Source organism: Hydra vulgaris, chromosome 10 (genome assembly GCF_038396675.1).
Source record: "Hydra vulgaris chromosome 10, alternate assembly HydraT2T_AEP".
Lineage (NCBI taxonomy): Eukaryota > Metazoa > Cnidaria > Hydrozoa > Anthoathecata > Hydridae > Hydra > Hydra vulgaris.
In genome coordinates, this window is record NC_088929.1 from 47,594,741 (window position 1) to 47,617,500 (window position 22,760).

At 25.5% G+C, this 22,760-nt stretch overlaps 1 protein-coding gene across 1 annotated transcript in view; it reads left to right on the forward strand.

Annotated features, from left to right (window-relative positions):
- Positions 1-22,760, forward strand: part of LOC136086625 (receptor tyrosine-protein kinase let-23-like) — a 198,004-nt gene that overhangs the window by 11,314 nt on the left and 163,930 nt on the right. The window contains exons 3-4 of the mRNA XM_065808839.1: positions 4,871-4,997; positions 19,083-19,208. Coding sequence (XP_065664911.1) covers positions 4,871-4,997; positions 19,083-19,208 — 253 coding nt within the window. The remainder of the gene's footprint in view (positions 1-4,870; positions 4,998-19,082; positions 19,209-22,760) is intronic.

The following is a 22,760-nucleotide window of genomic DNA, read 5'->3' on the forward strand; positions in this document are numbered from 1 at the left end:
CAGGAATATATTAATGCGACATTTCAGCTTTATATTATGCGACATTTCAGGAATATATTAATGCGACATTATCTCACAAAAATGTGATAACATCTGTGTACACAAAGTTAAAAAAAATACGCGAAATATAAATGAAAAATCCATGAAAAATTTCAGTGCTCTTTTTTTCAGGTTTTAATTGGGATAACCTCCTTTGTATTGAACACACAGATAAGGCATATACTAAGTTTATTGATAAATTACAACAACTTTGCAATGACGAAAACCTGACATGGAGAGAACACATAAGAACGTTAGAAGATAAAATTTCAAAAAATATTGGCATTCTACACAAAGCAAAGCAATTATTAAACCAAAACTGTTTGTCTTGTATTTCTCCCTCATACATTGTTATATAAACTATGCAAATATTGTATGGTGCAGCTCTAAGTAAAGAAATTGCTTAGTAGACACACTGTCAGAATTATTTCAGGTGCAGGTCGTTTTACACGTTCTAAGGGACTATTCAAAAATCATCACATACTTAATATTTTTCAGTTGAACCTTTATCAAATTCTTATATTTATATACAAATTTCATAATAAAGTAACTCCTATATTATTTAATACACTTTTCAATAAAATTAACCACGAGTACCCTACAAGATTTTCAAATTACATTTATGAGCAATTTAAAATGCACTATTTGGTTACTAAATTTTCTATTGCCATCAGAGGTCCTAAATAATGGAACACTTTATTAAATAACGAGCTAAAAAATTGTTCTTCACTTTCTCTATTCAAACAAAAACTCAAACAAAAACTTCTTAACGATGTTAATGAATTAAATTCTTTTTAAGATTCTTTTTTTCGTCTTTTTTTATTTATTTATTTTTTTTATTTTTAATTTTTCTTTTTTAACAACTATCTTATCAACTGGTCTTTAATTTAAATTTTCCTTCAAATCACCTGTTAACTTATTTTCAATTTTTAGGTATAATTATTATTATTATTATTATTATTTATCTTCTTTTTACGATTTTCTTTTGATTATAGATTAGTTACCGATCTTAACATACTTGTAAAATTTGTATTTATTTTTTATAAGGTACAAAGTAATTTTATGTATATATACATATATATATATATATATATATGTATATATATATACATGTATATATATATATACATATGTATATATATATATATATATATATATATATATATATATATATATATATATATATATATATATATATATATATGTATATATATATATATGTATGTGTATGTATATGTATATATATATATGTATATGTATATACATTTATAAATAAATATATATATATATATATATATATATATATATATATATATATGTATATATAAATATGTATGTATATGTATATACATTTATAAATATATATATATATATATATATATATATATATATATATATATATATATATATATATATATATATATATATATATATATATATATATATATATATATATATATATATATATATATATGTGAGGAATACGACTTTTTATTTTTTTATAAAATGTATAACTTTCAGTGTAAATCAAAGAACTTTTGCTAAAAAAAAATTGGAAATAGGTGTTTATTATGATTTCTTTTTAAAAAGGTCCATTTACGAAGATATTATATTTTTTATTATTAGTATAACAAAGTATTATTATTTTTATTATTATTAGTATTATTATTTTGGTATTAGTATTACTTGCAGGTGGTAGCATTATGACTGTCTGAAGCCAAGAGTTTTATTTAAGCTTAGGAATTTTTCAGGATTTCATAACCTAGAATTTTTATAATTTTTTTAAATCCTTTAGAAGTTTAAGGAAACTAAAAAGATTTAGACAATATATGGTGTCTGATTGCGCAACACTAATAACTATTAACTAACCTGTATTCGTCAGATGGCATTCATATAATATAGAAGTACATTAGAAATTATATTTATTATTATTGCTTTTCAGCAGTATAATAAAGTATTATCTTTAATCGCAATGTCATATAAGCAAAGTGCTTCCACAACTGAAAGAAACAAAACAATCTGAATGAAGAATCTCATAGGAAAAAAAAACTGTTCTACTAGAAAAATAATCATTGGGGGATAACATCAGGATACCGCACAAAATACAAATTGTTGGCCGCTATCTGTTCCTAGAAGAATCCATCAAAAAGAGACAAGAACGTATAAATTAAATTAAGAAAGTTGTACCAAGTTTATAGCAAAAGAAATTAAATTTTCTACGTTTATCAAGTCGTACAGGCAAAACTGGATTAAATGCTGAAGGCGTACAATAAATTTGTAAAAAAAACAAACGATTAATTGAATGATGTTTTTGACATCACAAGAAAATATAGCAAATGGCTCTGCAGTGAGAACTATAGAATGTATCATCTTTAGATTAAAAGCAAGCAGGACAGGTCGGGTTTACAACTGGGAAGACTGCTAGTTCAAAATCTCTGCATCCATCCAAAATAGGAAAAATATTCTAAAGTCTACTTCAACAAAAGTAATGGCAACAGAAACAACATCAACTTCCATATCCAAGTCTAAGGCACAACATCAAGTTTCTAAAATTTTAAAAGTCCACAAGCACTAGCAAAAACTACAGCAAAACCAAAATAGCGAATAAAATATGAACATCTTAAAAGTTATCAACCAGCAAAGTAGCAACCATTTACAAACCATTTATAAATCATAAGATAAGATTAAAAATCAGACAACTTTGCAGTTTGGTATATTTAGATCACCTTTTAAAAAAGCTGTTAAAATTGAAGAAGTGACGAAGAAAGCACTACATTTAGAAAACTGGTTATTGCTCTTATATGGTAAACACATTAGTAACCAAAACTATCAAGTGTTAGTCTTAAAGAAAAAACAGAAGATTTAAGTTACGAGCACTAGATCTGCCAGATGGAAAAGCCGATACTGTTGTTAAAGATAAAACAGCACTACTCAATTAATACAATTTTAAAAAATGTATGAGATGATTGTAGCGGACACTACAAATTTAAACACCGGAAGTTAGAATGGAATTGTCGGTCTGTTACAAAAACGTTTACTAAGAAGAAACTGAATAAACCACAATTTATTGGTTGTCAATATCATGTTCTTGACCGAGTCTATCGCGTAGTAATAGATGAAGCACTAGAATAAAACAACTTGTTGCAACTTATTAAGAACTACGAACTGCTCAGAAAGAATTTTAAGAACTGCAAAAAGGTGATTACTGAAATACCAGGATGGCATAATAATAAAAATTTTTTAATTTGAAACAGATTTTTTGCTTTTCTGAAAAATCTGGAGTACTTCCAAAAGTAAAGTTTTTAAAAATACCTTTACTAAATAATGCAAGTTGGAATTCCCGATCCATCTGAGAAAATAGCCTCACTACTCAACATATTTAGATTCATCTCTTATAGATAGATGAATTCATTTGCAAGCAATAAACTTGCACAACATTTGAATAGTTTTTAATAGGGTTTTAGTCCATTTTTCTGTCAGCACTGCCTCCAGTTGTTTTAACGACGATATTGATGTAGGTATTGACTCCTCACTTTATTTTCCGATGCGCATTCTAAACGCTCAATAACGTTTAGGTCTGGAGACTGTGGTGGCTCAACAAGCTGTATTAATAAAGTCATTGCTATCCTGGAGTGTTGGATATTTTTCCGGGAAAAGTTTTAAGACCATGGGATGCATTTGATACAATAAAATTTCTAAATAATCCTAACTATTGATTCTTCCGTGGAGAGAAACAGTTTGGCCAACGGAGTTCTTTGATAGTGTTTCCCAGATCATTACAGCTTCTCCTGCTTACTTAGGCTGCCTCCAGACTAAACTTAGTTTGTGATTGGAAGTAAAGTGAATTATAATTTATCAGAAATTATTACATTCCTCCACGGCTCCGTAGACCAGCTGTGATGCTTTCTGTACCTCTTTAAAAATTTTGAAACGTTATTGTTGAGAGTAGAGGTTGTCAAATGGCGGATCCTATGGTAATATCAAGCTTCAATAAGCTCACTTTGGACAGTTTTTGTGGAAAATGGATCCATAAAATTCATTCTTAATAATTAACGCAAGGGTCTAGCGATATCTATCTGAAAGCTTTGTTTTTCACCCGCAATAATGATAAGGAAATAACTTCCGATATACTTGTTAACGATAATTTTATTGCTGAATGATCTAAGTTTAATATCATACTATTCATTTTATTGCTCAACTTGCCTCGTAGGAGACAATTAAGAAACCTTAGGAAATATCTTCTTTTTTTTTTTTTAAGCGCCTTTTAGCTAGTTATTGTTTCAATAGCGAAAAACATATGTAATTTTTACGCACTGTTTATGTGATTTTTCAGATTTATTAAAATTATATAAACTATTCCCACTTGATGCTTCGTTTTTTCTTTTCCTGCTTGATGCTTTGTTTTTTTTTAATTTCCGCTTGCTGATACGTTTTTTTTACTTCAGTACTAGACTAGACGCGTTTAACTCATAACAAAATTTCATATATGCGTCTTGTATCTGCTGAGATACCTCTGCTTAATTTTAATGCAATATTAAACTATTGATTTTGTATTAAATTAAAAAGTTTTTATTTATTTTTAAAGAAAACTAAAAAAAAAATACGCATTTTGTAACACATTTTGTTTGAAATCACATCCTAGATTATTCAACAGTTTACCAAGGCGTACTTCTTCCTCTCAACATTCAAGAGCTTTAATGCTTGTTTATTTATATTTATATAACATTTTTTATATTAACATAAAAATAATTTTATTGTTTAAACAATTAAGATTGAAATTAACGCAGTTTTATTATTATTTTACTAATATTATAAAAATCTTGTTTTTCAGATCAAATTAGCACCTGTTATTTGGATATTGCATTTTTGGTGTGTTCCTGATAATGAAGCGATTCTACAAGATGTATTTACAGATAATACAAATATGGCATGCCCACCAATTTTGGAAACAATTCAAAGTAAGAGTTTTGATATATTAAAAGTAATGTTTATATAATTACATAATTATATAATTTTATAATTATATAATTATATAATTATATAGTTATATAATTATATAATTATATAATTATATAATGTTTATATAGTTATATAATTATATAATGTTTATTTAATTATATAATTATATAATGTTTATATAACTATGTAATTATATGTTTATATAATTAACAATTATAAAATGTTTATATAGTTATATAATTATATAATGTTTATATAATTATATAATTATATAATGTTTAAATAATTATATAATTATATAATGTTTATATAATTATATAATGTTTATATAATTTTATAATTATGATGCAACTGTTGTAAGATTTTTATTTATCTGTTTTATTTGCATTTGTTGTAAGATTTTTATTTATTTATTTTATTTCCATTTGTTGTAAGATTTTTATTTATTTGTTTTATTTGCATTTGTTGTAAGATTCTTATTTATTTATTTATTTTATTTATTTATTTTATATATATTTTTTATATATTTTATTTATTTATTTATTATTTATTATTCTTCATTTATTTTTTTTAATTTTTTTTTATTTAATTTTTAATTTTTTAATTATTTTTATTTGTTTACTTTTTTAATCGTTTTTTTACGATTTTCTTTTGATTATAGATTAGTAACTGTTCTTAACCTACTTGTAAAATTTGTAATTATTTTTTATATGGTACAAAGTAATTTTATGTTAACATTTTAATGATTGTACACGTTTGCTTATGAAAGCACGTCGGGGCGTAGTGATAAAGCAAATATTGTCTTCTTTTAGCCCCGGTTATGTAGACTTTATTTATATAAAACGGCATTGTGTTCTTTTTTTAATGACGAAATAAATGAATGAAATAAAAATAACAAAAAAAAAAAAAAAAAATTCAGATCAAGTTTTGTAAACATTTCATAATTTGATACATATTGATGTGTTTTATTACCAAATTTTATTTATATACATATGCAACTAAAGTTTATCCTAATATGCTAAATATGAACGAGTCTTATTAGGAAAATTTATTAAAATTTTTCTTTAAAATTGATGCATGTTATTTAAAGATGCATTACAAAAAAAACTGCGGTAATTTTTTTAACTATAGCAAAAAAAAAAAAAAAAAATACTATGACGTAATGCTTTTCTTCGTTGAGAAAAAATTTTTTTTATTATATCAAAACTTTCTGTGAAAGTAGGAACTCTTCATTAAAACTACAAACAACAGGATTTCAGCTAACGATGTTGTTATAGTATATGGATAGCTACATATTAAAGCCTTAATGCAAGCTGCAATATAACGAAAACTCTATGTGGCTATAGCCATCTGTTTGTCTGGATTTTGCGATTTTTTAATAAGCGACTTTTTATTATTAAACTACTGTAGTTAACTGTACATAACGATAAGCCTGTATTAATTTGATTTCAATATACAGTAGCTTTGTCAACAGCTTTTTTTAGAAAAAAGTTACTAAAATAATTATATTAAAAAAAATAAAACCATTTACAAAAAATAAAAAAAGTTGGATTTGTAAAAAAAAAAACTAGCGTTTTTGCGATAAAGTACGCGTTGAGTCAAATTGGGTTACGTAATCGTCTATAACTGCAATTATCAGAGCGGCAAATTTGAGTCAAATTGGGTTACGTAATCGTCTATAACTGCAATTATCAGAGCGGCAAATTTGTGTTAAAAAAATAACTTTTTGCGTGAGGCATATTATTTTAGAATAACCAAATTCTAAAATAATATGCCTCACGCAAAAATTTGTCCGATCCAAGTGAAATTTAGTAAAAATATTTACAAAATATGGCTTAAATTAAAAGTGGAGTTTAATTTAAAAAAAAAACTTAAAATTCTAAAAAAAAAAAGATTGTTTCGAAAATAAAAAAACGAATATTAAACGTAGAACTTATAAATACAAACATTTGACAATTCCATCGGGCTAAAGCAATATCTTCATCTTTGCAAAAGGTTGGGAAATCAACTAAAGAGGTTTAGGCACATTAATAATCAATTTTGATAATGAACATTAAGATGTTTTAAAAATAAGCAGAACAAAAGTAACTCCGTATCACTTCTTATTTGCTACTTATCACTTCTTATTTGCTACTTATCACTTCTTATTTGCTACTTATCACTTCTTATTTGCTACTTATCACTTCTTATTTGCTACTTATCACTTCTTATTTGCTACTTATCACTTCTTATTTGCTACTTATCACTTCTTATTTGCTACTTATCACTTCTTATTTGCTACTTATCACTTCTTATTTGCTACTTATCACTTCTTATTTGCTACTTATCACTTCTTATTTGCTACTTATCACTTCTTTTTTGCTACTTATCACTTCTTATTTGCTACTTATCACTTCTTATTTGCTACTTATCACTTCTTATTTGCTACTTATCACTTCTTATTTGCTACTTATCACTTCTTATTTGCTACTTATCACTTCTTATTTGCTACTTATCACTTCTTATTTGCTACTTATCACTTCTTTTTTGCTACTTATCACTTCTTATTTGCTACTTATCACTTCTTATTTGCTACTTATCACTTCTTATTTGCTACTTATCACTTCTTATTTGCTACTTATCACTTCTTATTTGCTACTTATCACTTCTTATTTGCTACTTATCACTTCTTATTTGCTACTTATCACTTCTTATTTGCTACTTATCACTTCTTATTTGCTACTTATCACTTCTTATTTGCTACTTATCACTTCTTATTTGCTACTTATCACTTCTTATTTGCTACTTATCACTTCTTATTTGCTACTTATCACTTCTTATTTGCTACTTATCACTTCTTAATTGCTACTTATCACTTCTTATTTGCTACTTATCGGGATTTATTGTATTTTTGTTTCTAGTTTCACAAAAGATTTACAGTTTATTTTCTTAATTTAAAATGCTCATTTTCAATGTTAGGGTGACAAGAATTATGTCAAAAAGTTGACTTTAGAATAATGTCAAAAAATTAAAATGCCTTAATTGCGCTAATGAATTTAATGAATAGCGTTGAAAACAAAAAAAAAAAAAGTGTCGCAAATAATAAAAAGCAAAATTAGTACAAAATAAAACCATGGGTAACAAAAGGTCTTAAAAAATCCTCAAAAATGAAAAAAAAAATTATCAACTTAATGTCATAAAACAAAAAAAAAACATCAAACTCTATAAAATTAAAGGTAGTTCGTTTGTGACACTATTCCTTTTTTTTTTTGTTTTTAATACTATTCATTAAACTTCTTTGAAACATTTTTCCTTTTTGCTGTTTTTGACAATATTTAATAATTTCATTTGCAACACGATCATTTTTTTGTTTTGTTTTTGACACTTTTTATTAAGTTTATTTGCGTCACTATCGTTTTTTATTGTTTTCGACCCTATTTATTAAACTCCTTTGCGACACTCTTCTTTTTACTATTTTTGAAATATTTCATTAAATTCCTATGCAAAACTATTCCTTTTTTTTTTTCACCTCAATGTTAAATATAATATATATACTGCTTTTTTACTGCGAAAAATAGTGCAAAATCCCATTATTAACCCTCAGATAACAATATCTCAATTTTGACCAAAGATGGAAATAATGCTTTAGCACTGCAGATTTAGATTTCAATGAAATATTTAACAAGGGCTTAGTTCATTTATTACTAATTACAAGCTTGATTTAAAATATAAAAAAATGAAGATTTATTTGAGGAAGATCAATCTCTTTCTATTTCATGCAAAAGTAGAAATATTCCTAGTTCACGCTGTTCAGGTAGGAAAAAATATTTTTTAATAAAGTGAGACTTATAAAGAACCTTACTCTTCAATTTTACATAGCTTTGATGAGAAAATAACACAATGTTTAAAGATGAAGACTAAGTTGCTTTGTTGTACACATCTTCAAAATGCCTAACGTTTAATACATTGCATAAGAAAGAATCATCTGATATAATTTCTTTAACAAATGCAATGGTGTTTCTTTCAAGTAGAAAGAAATTATCAATTCTTCCACTAGATATCTTGGTTAAGAGGGATTTTTTTGATAGAAACCTAAAGGAGTTTTCCCATTCCAATTATCTTTTCACAATTTGTGCAATTGAATTTGAAGAACTTTTTACAGATTTCTTTCCTCGTTGAAGTAAATTTTCATAAGAAATGATGATGTTTAATGAACTATTATAGTCTAAACAATCATCAGGCTAATGTAATAAATTAATAAATTATTAACATTGCACACTGTGAATGTATTTCCATCGATATATTTGCAATAATAAACAAACAGTGTTATTAAACTCCTTACATAAACAATATACTGCATGCGAAATTCAGCATCAAACTGCAGCATAATACTTATTGCAATATTAATGCCAAGAAATGTTTGTACAAGTCTTTAGATAAAACAGAGCGTAGAACAACTAGACCAGTATAAAAAAAAGTTGACGAAACTCAGTGGTTTTCCACCTATCCAAGTGTTTAAGACTCCTTGGTTGATATACAAATTCACTTGGCATGTGTTCATTTAACAATGGTAGACCGCTTGAAATTATTTTAAATATATATATATGTATATATATATATATATGTATATATATATATATATATATATATATATATATATATATATATATATATATATATATATATATATATATATATATATATATATATATATATATATATATGTATATATATATATATATATATATGTGGTATGTATACGACTATGAGTTTTGTTTTCATTATTATAATACAAAACAGCCTTAAATATCAATATATATATATATATATATATATATATATATATATATATATATATATATATATATATATATATATATATATATATATATATATATATATATATATATATATATATGTGAGCTGGGCAATACTACAACCCGATCCGCAACTCCGCTACATGCAAACCTTCCGTTTGGTAGCGAAGTTGCGAAAGCGCTTTTACCAAGAAAGGTCAGCAAATTGAGGTTGCTCTCAAAAAAATTATAAAGCCCTACTCTACTACTAATTAAATTTACAAAATACATTTGAAATTGTTCAAGTTACAGACTATTTTACTTATTTAAAATGAAGTGAAACGAAAATGAACTTTTTAAAATATTAAATTATTTTTTTGTTGTGAAAATAATCTCCAATGTGTTACGCCTATTTTAAATACTTTGAAGAAACATTATGTGTGCTTTTTTTAAAATATCTGCAACTAGTTTGATGTATTAACTATATTATCTAAACATTAGCTTAAACCTAGACTTTTCTATTATCTTATTAAAGTAATCTTTATCTAAAGTTGAACAAAAACTTTTAAAAACACTGTTATAGAACAACTGCAATTTTCTTATTGTGATATATCATAATCATTGCAATGTGTTTATTGTTCTTTCCATATGAAATTTTTTCATGCAAAATAATGCTCATTTTTGTTATTTTTTATTTACATTTTTTCAAAATATTTTTTCAAACAGTAATATTTTTTTTGTTGGTGTTTTTATTCTCAAAAACAATTTCAAGGAGTCAAGTGTTAAGGAGTTAATAAAAGCCCAAACTGGGAAGCTCTTAGCAAACTTCATGACAGCCCTCATTTGGAGTTTATTATAAACGAGAGAGTGTGCAAAAGCAACTTATATCAAAAATTGTTAACTGATAACAGTTTTCAGTCCCAAAGTATATTATTCAAGTTTAAGAAGTGTTGTACTTAATTGAAATTTAGTATTTTATATTGGTTTTTTAATCATCGGTTGATGCAACAACTACAAACCATGATTCAAACTATGCTAGTGCCTTCAACCAGTTTGGTTTAGTTGAGTAGAAAAAACAGAGGATGGTCAACACAACGCATTTCTTTTTGGAGGAAACTCTAAAAGATGGCAATGATAACTTCATTTTACAAAAGCATTGTTGTTGCGCAGCTCAAACAACGAACATGTTGGCTTGTAAAGATAACCAGAAAGAGTAAAGCTGGATTTTAAATCCCAGACCATATTTTTAAAACCAGCCATAAAAGGCTAAGGATTATGTAATACCGAAAATAAGAGAAACGTAATGGCAAATAACATCAAGGCAGTCTTAAGGTTGGTGTTACCATGCATCACCAATTTAAACGTCTGATATGATGCTTTAAAATAACAATCAATCAAAGTAAATAATTTTCTATATTTTTAATTTTACACGAATATATAACAACCTAAAATTTCTATAATGTCCACATTTGAACAGTGTTACCAATTTTTGCGCATCCTTATTATAAGCTGTCAGTTTTCAGCTATATTTGCAATAAACACTTAAGAAAGCTTCGCCTTATATCATACCATATGGATTTCAAAAAGTCAACTTGAGAGGGACAGTAATTTCTTTTTATTTTTGTAAGGAATTAAAATGAAAATTTTTTGGTTGCGCACTAGAAGCGGACTAGCGCTACTAATTTTAAAGTTTGATAAAGTAGCGGAGGAGCCGTATCAGTTTCTGCTTCCCAATATATAAGTATATATATATATATATATATATATATATATATATATATATATATATATATATATATATATATATATATATATATATATATATATATATAATTTTCAATTTAACAATAAATTAAAATATTTAATTATATTAACTCAAATTAATACAAATAAGTATTTAAGTACTTAAATACTTATTTGTAAAAATATAAAATATTTATGAGATATTAAAAACCGTTATAGTAACTAGTTTTAAAATTGTTATGGAAACAATCTTACATTGAATATATTGAATGAAAAAAACAATAACATGTAGTTTACATATTTATCGACATTGTTGACAAAGATTAAAATAATAATTACAATGATATTATTAAAAATAACGGTAATTATAATATAATTTTAAGAACCCTCAACAGCAACAGTCTTTACATTTACTGTTGAGAGTTCTTAAATTTAAAAAAACTTGCAAAGTGACTGCAAGGGCAAATCCAAACCATATCTTAAGAGGGGCGATTTTAATTATTTTTCGATTTGGGGGATGCAGACGAAAAGGAGAAGGTGGAGGGTGGGGGGCGGGTTGACTGGCAATTTTCAGATTTAATGACTTGCAAACTAGCATTCACACAGTTTTTATTTTTAAAAAATTAACTTAAATACAAATTAATTTTACGACTTCTTGTAATGTTGATTCTATCTATCAAATAACTTAATAGATAGAATTAACATTATGAATATAAAAGAAACATAATGAATTCAAATATTCAAACTTTCATATCTGAATTCATTACAAACTTTTTGCTCATTTTGGCATGATTATATTAAAGTCCATCCATTTCAAACGTATAATGACATTACAAACTATCCATTAAACAATGCTAATTTACTAAAGAAGTTACTTACTAAATAACAATATATCATCATTAACTAAAGCTTAATTAGATACTTAGAAAATAAAAATGCTCTCACGCGTCTGCGAAAATTTTTGTATTAAAATTGTAATCAATTTAGTTATATATCTACTATTTGAAACGGGCAAGAAAAAGACGTTTATAAGACGTTCCATTAAGGTTTAGATTAAAACAAGTAGAGCGGACCAGAATTAACGTACAGAATTGATGTCTTTATTCCGTCTTGTGCCCACTGGGTATCTATATATATCTATAACTCGATATTAAAAACGATATCATGTTACATTTAAAAAACTATATTATATCACATATCACATATAAAAAAATTTACAAAAGTGTATCTTTGCATAGTTTTTTGAAAATTGGCTCCTTGTTCCAAGTCTGAAATTAGGGAAATATGAAACTGTGATTCGAAAAATAAATACCGGCTGATTGTTTTATTGATTTAAATCAATATTTTATTTATTATGAAATTCTAAAATTCTAAATTCTGGAATAAAATTTAGGTGTTCTGTGCCTGTTTCTGTAGGATATTTTTTTTTATTTCGAAAATCAATTTTAATTTTTAGGTTTCAGAATAAAAGCTTTGTTCTGTCTTAAGCTGAAAATAATATTTAAAAAAAATAACTATTAATAATTATTAGGTAAAAATTTAAAAAAACAAAATGAACACTTAATTAAGCGGTAGAAGTGTAGTTGCAAATTGCTTGCTTAACAAGTAAGAAGTTTGACCACAACCACGGCCCTGGTTGTAACTCAGTGGCTTTTTTAATCAAAGATTGTGTTCAGAATGTTAACATTTAAGAGAGGGTTGTAACAATTAAGCAGCCTTATCAGTGACGGATCCAGGAAGGAGGGGAGGGGAGATGGGGATGGTTGGCACGTACCCGCCTCCCTAACACCAAAAAGTGAAAGTCCTTAAATATATTAGAAATTGAGTTTTTTTTTGAGACAGGCACAATAGTATTTAAACATCTCCTCCCACCATCCCCCCTCCACCAAAACTTCTTGGATCCGTCACTGAGCTTTATTAACTTTTTTTTTGTGACTTGAGGTTTAAAATTGTGAGTACCAGTTAGTCAATAGTCAGTATCAGTTATAATATAGCAGAAATTACATGTCATAAAATTTTTATCAGTAAATTTGATTTTAAGAAATTGAAACTTATATAAAACAATCTGAGGTTTAACCTGTTCACTTTCTTTCTTTTAATCCTTTTCTTTGACCAATCTAAAACTTTTTCTTTGACTCATCCTAAAAAAACAGTGTCAGAGAAAACCTTTTCTTGTTGAAACTACATTAAATTATACCATTTAGATATAATAGCAGTCTATTTTAGGGTATCAGAAAAAAATAATTAAAAGTTTTTAGAATTAAACCAATAAAAGTTAATTTTAAACAGTTTATACATAAATCACTTCACTTACAAAAGAATGAAAAATGCCTTTATTTTAAGTAATACTTAATCAATGTAACTTTTGCTTAATAAATGTAATTACTAAAAACACTATTAAATGTGTAGAATAAAATGCAAAAGAGATAACAATACAAATTCTATAATTTTATTTTTTTTGCTTTTTCCAAAAAGTCACAAATAATAAAATACTAATCTTTAAATAAAAGAATACAGCAATACAAATTCATAAAAGTAACAAATTAAACAAGGTTAAAAAAAGCTCATTAGGTAAGTTCTCGTTTAAAAATAGTTCCTCAAGAAACTAAAAATAATGTAAATTTTCCATTCTTATAAAGAAAATAATATCATCTATGTTATAAAAAGTTATAATAAAAATGTTATAAAAAGTGAGCTCCGTATTTTTATTGACTTTTAATTAAAGTTATGTTAAAGTGTTATAAATACTGAGCATAATTAGATATCAATAAAAGTATAGCTTTTATTGATATCTAATTAAATTATTAAGTAATTTAATAATGATTTTTAAAATACTTAGTGTTGAATTATTTATTTGTAAATGAAATATTATGTGAAATATTATTTATATGAGAAATTTTTACTATAAAACTATTGCTAAATATACGAAATATAAAAAAACATCAAAAACTTCAATAACATTCAAAAATCAAATAATATTTAGTCTTTTATTTATCATAACAATATTCAAAAGCAAGTAATTAATATAATTAATTCGACTGTATATTATAAAAAAATAGTGTGATAAATATTAGTAATACTGATTATAATGCTTAAAAACCAAATTAAAATTAACATTTAAATAATGGCAACCGTTTTCTGACCGTTTGAAAATCGCAAGTTTTTTTTGTTTATTTTGTAAAATCTAGTTGTGTTTAGGTTAAAATGCTGACGCTGCTTCGATGTCAAAAGTCAAAACATAAAAAAACCTATTGATGATGACGTCGTTCTAAAGTGAATCAGACTAACGTTGATTTTCTATTGAACAATTAACGTTTTTCCATCGCCGTTTTGATGTTACTTTTCGGGACCCTAGTTAATGACGTTTAACCGATGTTGTTACAATGTTAGATAAACAAATTTTAAAATAACAGCGTTATGCCAAAAATATGTGGCGTCCAGGTTCTGTCTTGATCACAAATTTTGACGCCGAAGTAGTGATGATATGTAACCTTCACTTTACTTGCAAGTTGTTTCCGCTGATCATGGGGAGAAAAATATCCACAGATATTACAGAAATAGTCTAGATAATTCAAGCAACCCCTTTTAATTTTCTTCATATTGTTTTAAAAATACTACACGATCAGTCTAAAATAAAAAAAAACAAACATAAAATTTAAAAGTAAAGTACACAGCACAACAAATGTACAACAAAATTAGGCAATATAAAAGCTAGCTACAAAATGGCTTTTTACCAAAATTGTTAAAATGATATAACTCAAAAACATAACGTGATGCAAATATTCTTATTACACAACTGTAATCAGCATGTCAGAATTAGTCAGACTGACAGATTTTTTCTGAGGTAGCAGACCGAAATTTTTTTTTGCACCTTAGTGTTATGAATAAGTATTCAACAATAAATACAGTATGTGCCCATTAAATCTAGTCTCAAGAATAATACAACTTTTAAAAATATTTAAAAGATTATTCGGACATTCTGGCAGCAAGTCTTTAGAAATTAAATTTTAAAACTTGGTATTTTCGGAAACGCAATAAATGGACATATCGGCTGACGATATGTATATATATATATATATATATATATATATATATATATATATATATATATATATATATATATATATATATATATATATATATATATATATATATATATATATATATATATATATATATATATATATATATATATATAAAAGATTACTACTAAAATATATAAAATATTACTACTAAAAGTTTCATGCGTTTAGCAATCATCAGGTAAAAAGTACATTGTTTTTTTCGTTAAAAAATATACTCTTCGTAAACATCGTGACGTTCACAAACAATTATAAAACTGTTACTATTTGCAAGCGTGGTTTGGTTTTTTAATCTTTGGGCTCGTGGTTGTCAAGCAAGAACTTGTTTTCATGACGGCACTTAGATATTATTTCTGATTTTTTATTTAGTAATTCTTGTGAACTTTTGTATGATTTTATGTAAAGTTTTTCATAAAGGCAAAACAAGCATTTTTTTGTTACGTTGCTGTAGGCGGGGTCATGTTTAAATATTGACCAGGTTATTTTTGTGGTAATTTTTAGCTTTCTTTTATCTGCCATACATGCTTTGTACGGGTGGTTGAATTTTTAATCTTTTTGTTTGTGAATAAGTGTTTGCGGTTAGCCTATCTTTTCTTTAATTTACCATCTGCTAGGCCAATATAAACTTTTTCTGGAGTGTTAGGGGGGACACTATACATTTTTGAATAACATTAAAGACTCGAATGTATTTTTTACCTGATGATTGTTAAACGCATGAAACTTTTAGCAGTAAAAATTATAAAGTTGTTTTTATATCTCGTCAAATAATCAATTATATGGATATATACATACATACATAGATACATACATACATACATACATACAAACATACAAACATACAAACATACAAACATATATATATACATAAATAAATGCATTAAATCTATTAAATATGTAGATAACTGTTGGTTATAATAAATATATAATTTTTATAAATTTATTTTTCAAAAGAGGGTAAGAAAGAAGATTACTAAAAAGCATTAGAAGTGTATTACTAAATCTTCAATTATAAAAATAAGTTTTTAAAACTTTTGTCTAAAAGAAAAGCAGTTACTTTGATGAATAAAATCCTTGGTCAATTTTTTTTAAACTATTTTTTTCCATAAAAATGGTCCGCAATAATTAATACAAAATTTAAAAAAATTTGTTTGTGTAATGGGCTGTTTAAAAAAATTATCATTCTGAAAAACGTAACAGTTTTTCCTTTTAATAAATAATAATAATATAATTTATTATATATAATAATAATAATATTAATAATAATAATAATAATAAAATATTAATATAACTCGCACAAAATTTTTTACTTCAGCCTTGTTCATTTTCATTTCTCGCACGCATACATTATTTGGGCTAACACACACAAACTTTTTTTTTTTTTTTTTTTTTTTTTAGGTGCCCCAAGAAGTCCTTACGGTCTTGTCACAGAGCACCGCGGATGTGCATTTAACCAGGAAGTTCACGCCTCCTTCCTTACCGTGACGCGAAACTTAATTTATAAAATTACAGAGCTTACAAAATTATGCATGTAAAGTAATTAATTAGGTAAAGAGATTAGAAAACCCTCTGCCTGTAATGAAATACATGAATGCCCCAGATATATCAAAACTTAATTCGCTTCAAATATTAATATTTATATTTAAATATAAGAATAACTTGCTGCCAAAAATACTTTCTTATATTATGTATCGGCTTTTTAAAAAAAATACAATCTATGGTCAAATACCAATCATAACTATCACTTGAGCAGAGTAAATTACAAGTGTCAAAATTGTCAATTGTTAGCCGAGACCCGTTATTATGAGATCAATTGAAAAATAAAAGTCCATAAAATTTAAAAAGCAATTTCCCTTTTAAACGACAAATGAATTTGCATCTCCTTATTTTTTGACTAATGTGTGTGTGTTTGTGTTTGTATGTGTATATATGTATGTGTGAATATATGTATGTAAATGTGTACGTATTTTGGTATGTGTACGTATCTTTGAGAATGTGTGTGTATTTTTATATATATATTTACATTTTTATATTTTCCTAAATTTATATATATTACCTATAAATATTTGATTTTTTAGACTACGTTTATTTTAAGTTTGATAGACTAATGATTTTAATATTTATATTGCAACGGGATTTTTAACGTATAGTCTTAACGTAGTATTTTTCCTAAAATAATCTTATTATAAACTTACTAAAGCCATGTGGGCTTTAAATGTTATGGTTAAAGGGGATCTATAAAAAGATTGTAGCGACATCAGTTATCTGTATCTTTTTTAAGCCCTATCTGATTTATATATGTTCTTTGTGTAACTGCTTTATTTGACTTTGACAATTTAAAATTCTCATGACAAGACATCTAATCTTCTTTGAGTTTCTGCATTCTTTATTTTTATTCTTTTCTTTTTCTTTATTTTTAATCTTTTTCTTTATTTTTAATCTTCAATTGTAAACTTTTTTACTTTCTACATATTTGTGTAAAAATTTTAACGTAATAAAGGACAAAATAAAAAAAAAGTCTCAATCTGAAAATGAAAATTTAAATACAGTTTAGAGAGTAATATGTTTACTTTATTAAACTTTTACTGTTCGAAATTTTTTTGGCTAGATTTGACCCAACAGATACAAAATATTTATCAAATTCGAAAGCAATTGCTTTTTGATCGAGAAAAAGAATATCTTATTTCATAACTGATGACAAAGATTGCGACATTGCTTTATAGTGTTACCAGTAACTTTGTTTATTAATTGTCAAGTGCATTTTGAATTTAATTTGTATTTTTCAAATAAATCAGTAAAGTATTATTATTATACTTTTTTTCTTAGACGTTTAAATAATTTTACATAGTTTTTGTAAATGGTTTAACTCTCAGTTGTTTCTGATTTTAAATATTTAATATAAAGTTTTTGATTTTAGAAGATTTTGGAATACCCTTAGTAATTTATGGCGATTCAATTTTTTTTGTGTTTGTAATTTACTTCTACTTAGGGAAACTGATATCATAAACTTTGTATAAAATTATGAAAATAGATTTGTATTTTAAATTAATGTCTTCAGAAAATTTAATATTGTCCTAATAAATCAAAAATGATTGATACTTAAAAAATTCTAGTTTTTTGTAATGTAAATTTAGCTTTTTAAATGTTTTTTTTATTATACAAAATTTTTAAATAAATATCTATTAAAAAGAAAATAGAAAATTGATCAGATATGTCAATTTTATTTTATTATTCAATAAAAAGTTTTTTGTTTTGTTTTTAACAATTTCTTGAGGTCCCTTACTCATCCAGTTGTGACTTGAAATTTTTGCTTATTTTTAATATACTATTACTAAAATTTAGCATACATTAATTACTTTATGCTAGATTTTAGTAAAAGTTTGGAAGGATGTGTCATAAATTTTTTGCTCTGAACAAAATTTATTTATTGTCCTATAGCAATTTTAAATTTTAGATTAACTATTTGGATTGGTTTTACTTTTTTTAGATGGTTTTATTAACCGCATTGTAGCATATTCCTTTAATAGCTTGAATGGCAGCTATCAAATGAATGGATTTATTAAAAGTGTTGATATTCCTCCTTCGAATCTACCAACAAATTCATTTAATCCAAGTAAGTTATATAATAATAAAGGCCCTAAACATATTAAAAAAATAAAAATAAATATTTGTTATTGATATGTTGATTGAACTTCACGTACAACTACACCAGTCAACATTGACATACGGGTACCAAACGGCGCCCATACGGGTCCTTTAATGGGTCCCGTATGGGAAGACGAACGGAATCCCGCCAGATCTTGGCCGCGGTTATCATATCGGCCTATAGGGTATGCCGGCTAGGTTGTCCGTATGAGTCCTAGTCAAACCTGTACTATAAAACCGTTAGATGCCCCTTTGGGTTTGCAACTGAAAGACATATGAGAACCCAGATGGGAACCGCTGGAACTTGGCGTTGGTTTCTTTTTCGGGCTTATATGGGTATGCACGAAGGGTGTCCCGTATGGGTTGCACTAGGTCTATCTAACTACGTTTAAAATGCTTAAAATTTACAGAAAAGAAAATTTATATATAACTTGATTGGTTTATTTCAAACAAAATAATTAAAGTTATACTGTCTTATTTTAGTATATTTTTAAACGATTCTTTATTCCAATATCTAATATTTTCACGGTTTTCCACTGACGTTAAAACAACTTCTTTAAAAATCTCTTTCTTTACACAATATCTTGTTTCCATATGAGCATTAAAAAATAAAATTTAAGTTTAAGTCTTCAATTTTATAGGAAACACATACATTAATTTTAACATATTATAAAACTCTTATGATTTCATATCAACAGTTTAGATAAAACTATATTTTTACCGTAGAAGGAAAAAAAGTCTAACTCATTTTTATGATCGATATTTATTTCAAAGTTTTAAAATAAACTTGTTATAAACAAACCCATGCTTGAAACTCTTATAATAAATTTATAATATTCCTTCAGTTTCTAATAAATAAATTGAATAAAACCAATATATAAATAAAAAGTTACATTTATATTGTATATATATATATATATATATATATATATATATATATATATATATATATATATATATATATATATATATATATATATATATATATATATATATATATACATATATATATATATATATATATATATATATATATATATATATATATATATATATATATATATATATATATATATATATATATATACATATATATATATATATATATATATATATATATATATATATATATATATATATATATATATATATATATATATATATATATATTTTTTTTCTACATTTTGTTCCGAAAAAATATTGGGCGTATTATACTCGAGTGCGTATTATAATCAAGATTTTACTGTATATATATATATATATATATATATATATATATATATATATATATATATATATATAAATATAATATATATATATATATAAATATATATATATATATATATATATATATATATATATATATATATATATATATATATATATATATATATACATATATATGTATATAATTATATTATATATATATATATATATATATACATATATATATATATATATATATATATATATATATATATATATATATATATATATATATATATATATATACCTTTGACCAGTCAAGGACGTTGTACCTTTGACCAATAAAAACTGCTTCCTCGGTAATTTGCGGACTTTAAGAGGGCAAGATTATAAAATTTATAATCTACCTTATTAGGCGTCGTCTGTGCTTTATTGCTTTTTTATGCAAAATTGTTTCTAGTATTATGATGATGAAATAATTCCATTGAATTTTAATGCAATTCACTATTTATTCTTGAACCACCACTTAGAATAATCAATTTTGTTAATTTAGTTAGTTGGACAGCTGAAGCAATATTATTGTCAATTTCATTTTATTACCTAGTTTCTGCTCAGCTATAGGGAATTAAATGTATCGAAATAGTTAATTAATTTTGTTAATATATTTTAGTTTTAAAATGCCAAGGAGCAAGATTGGTGTTTTTCGCAAAAAGATTTCCGAAATGGATATGCTAAATGCAGTGAATTTTGTGCTTCAACAAAAAATGAGTTTAAGTGAAGCTGCAAGACATTGCAACATTAAAAAGTCAACTTTAATATATCAGTTGAAGCAGTTTAAAAAATCTGGTAGTTGCGAATATTTATATTCACATACCAAACCAAAAAAAGTATTCTCAACTGAAGAAGAATTAATTTTGTTAAACTACTTGGCAGATGCTGCAAATTTGCATTATGGACTTACATTAAAGCAGATAAGATCCTTTGCATATGAGTATGCTTTAGCAAATCATAAAAAAACTTCATGGATGAAAAATAAATGTGCAGGTGAACAATGGCTGCGAGATTTTCGCAAAAGATATAATAACAAGCTATCTCTACGTAAACCACAACCTACAAGTCTTGGTAGATCTTCTGCATTCAATAGAGAAACTGTAAGAATTGTATATAAAAATTACAAAAATGTTTTAGAACGTTATCATTTTGACCCATCAAATATTTGGAACTGTGATGAAACAGGAATTACCACAGTCCACGTACCACCAAAAATTCTAGCTCCAAAAGGTAAAAAACAAATAGGGAGCATAACTAGTGCTGAACGAGGCAACAATGTAACAATGATTGCAGCCATTAATGCTACTGGAAATAGCATCCCACCATTACTTGTATTTCCACGTGCTAAATTCAAAGACTACATGTTAAATAATTGTCCTCCTGGAAGTGTAGGAGCAGCTAATAAGTCTGAATGGTCAAATGAAGTCATTTTTGTGCAATTTCTTGAACATTTTATTAGTAATGTGCGACCGTCAATTAAAAAAACCTGTTCTTTTATTAATGGATAATCATGAGAGTCATGTAAACATTTCTGTTATTGAGTTAGCAAAAAAATTCAGGCATAGTTTTTAATGACATTTCATCCTCACACAACCCATAAACAACCTCTTGATGTGGTATTTTTGGACCATTTAAAACTTTTTATAACAATGCCATGAATAACTGGATGATATCACCAGGCAATGCTGGTAAACCAGTCACAATTTATGATATATCTTACCTTGTTGGTCAAGCTTATCCTCATGCTTTTGTACCAAATAATATTATAAACAGTTTTAAATGTACTGGATTTTATCCATTTAATGAAAATATTTTTACTGATATTGACTTTTTTAGCTGCAAATGTTACTGATAGGCCAATAGTGAATACTGAAGCTTGCCTTTCTAATGAGATTATTGATGTTAAAACTGCTCCATCCAGTGTACCATCAACGTCATCTATTGTTTTAGGGGAAATCCCTACTGTGAGTTTACCCATCAAGATCAATTGTTTCACCTGAGATAATACGACCTCATCCTAAAGCCAAATTAAGAAAAACAAATACTTCAAAAAGAATGTAATAGAAAATCATGTATTTTAACTGATACCCCTGAAATTAAAGTTATTCTAGATTCAAAATCTAATAACCAACAATTTAAAAAGACCTCTTCAAGCAAAAGAAAAAAAATGGCTAAGCAGATTATTTTTAGTCAGTCTGACATATGTTTAAATGATGAAAGCTCTAATGAAATTGATTTTGGAGTAAATATACTTGATAATGAA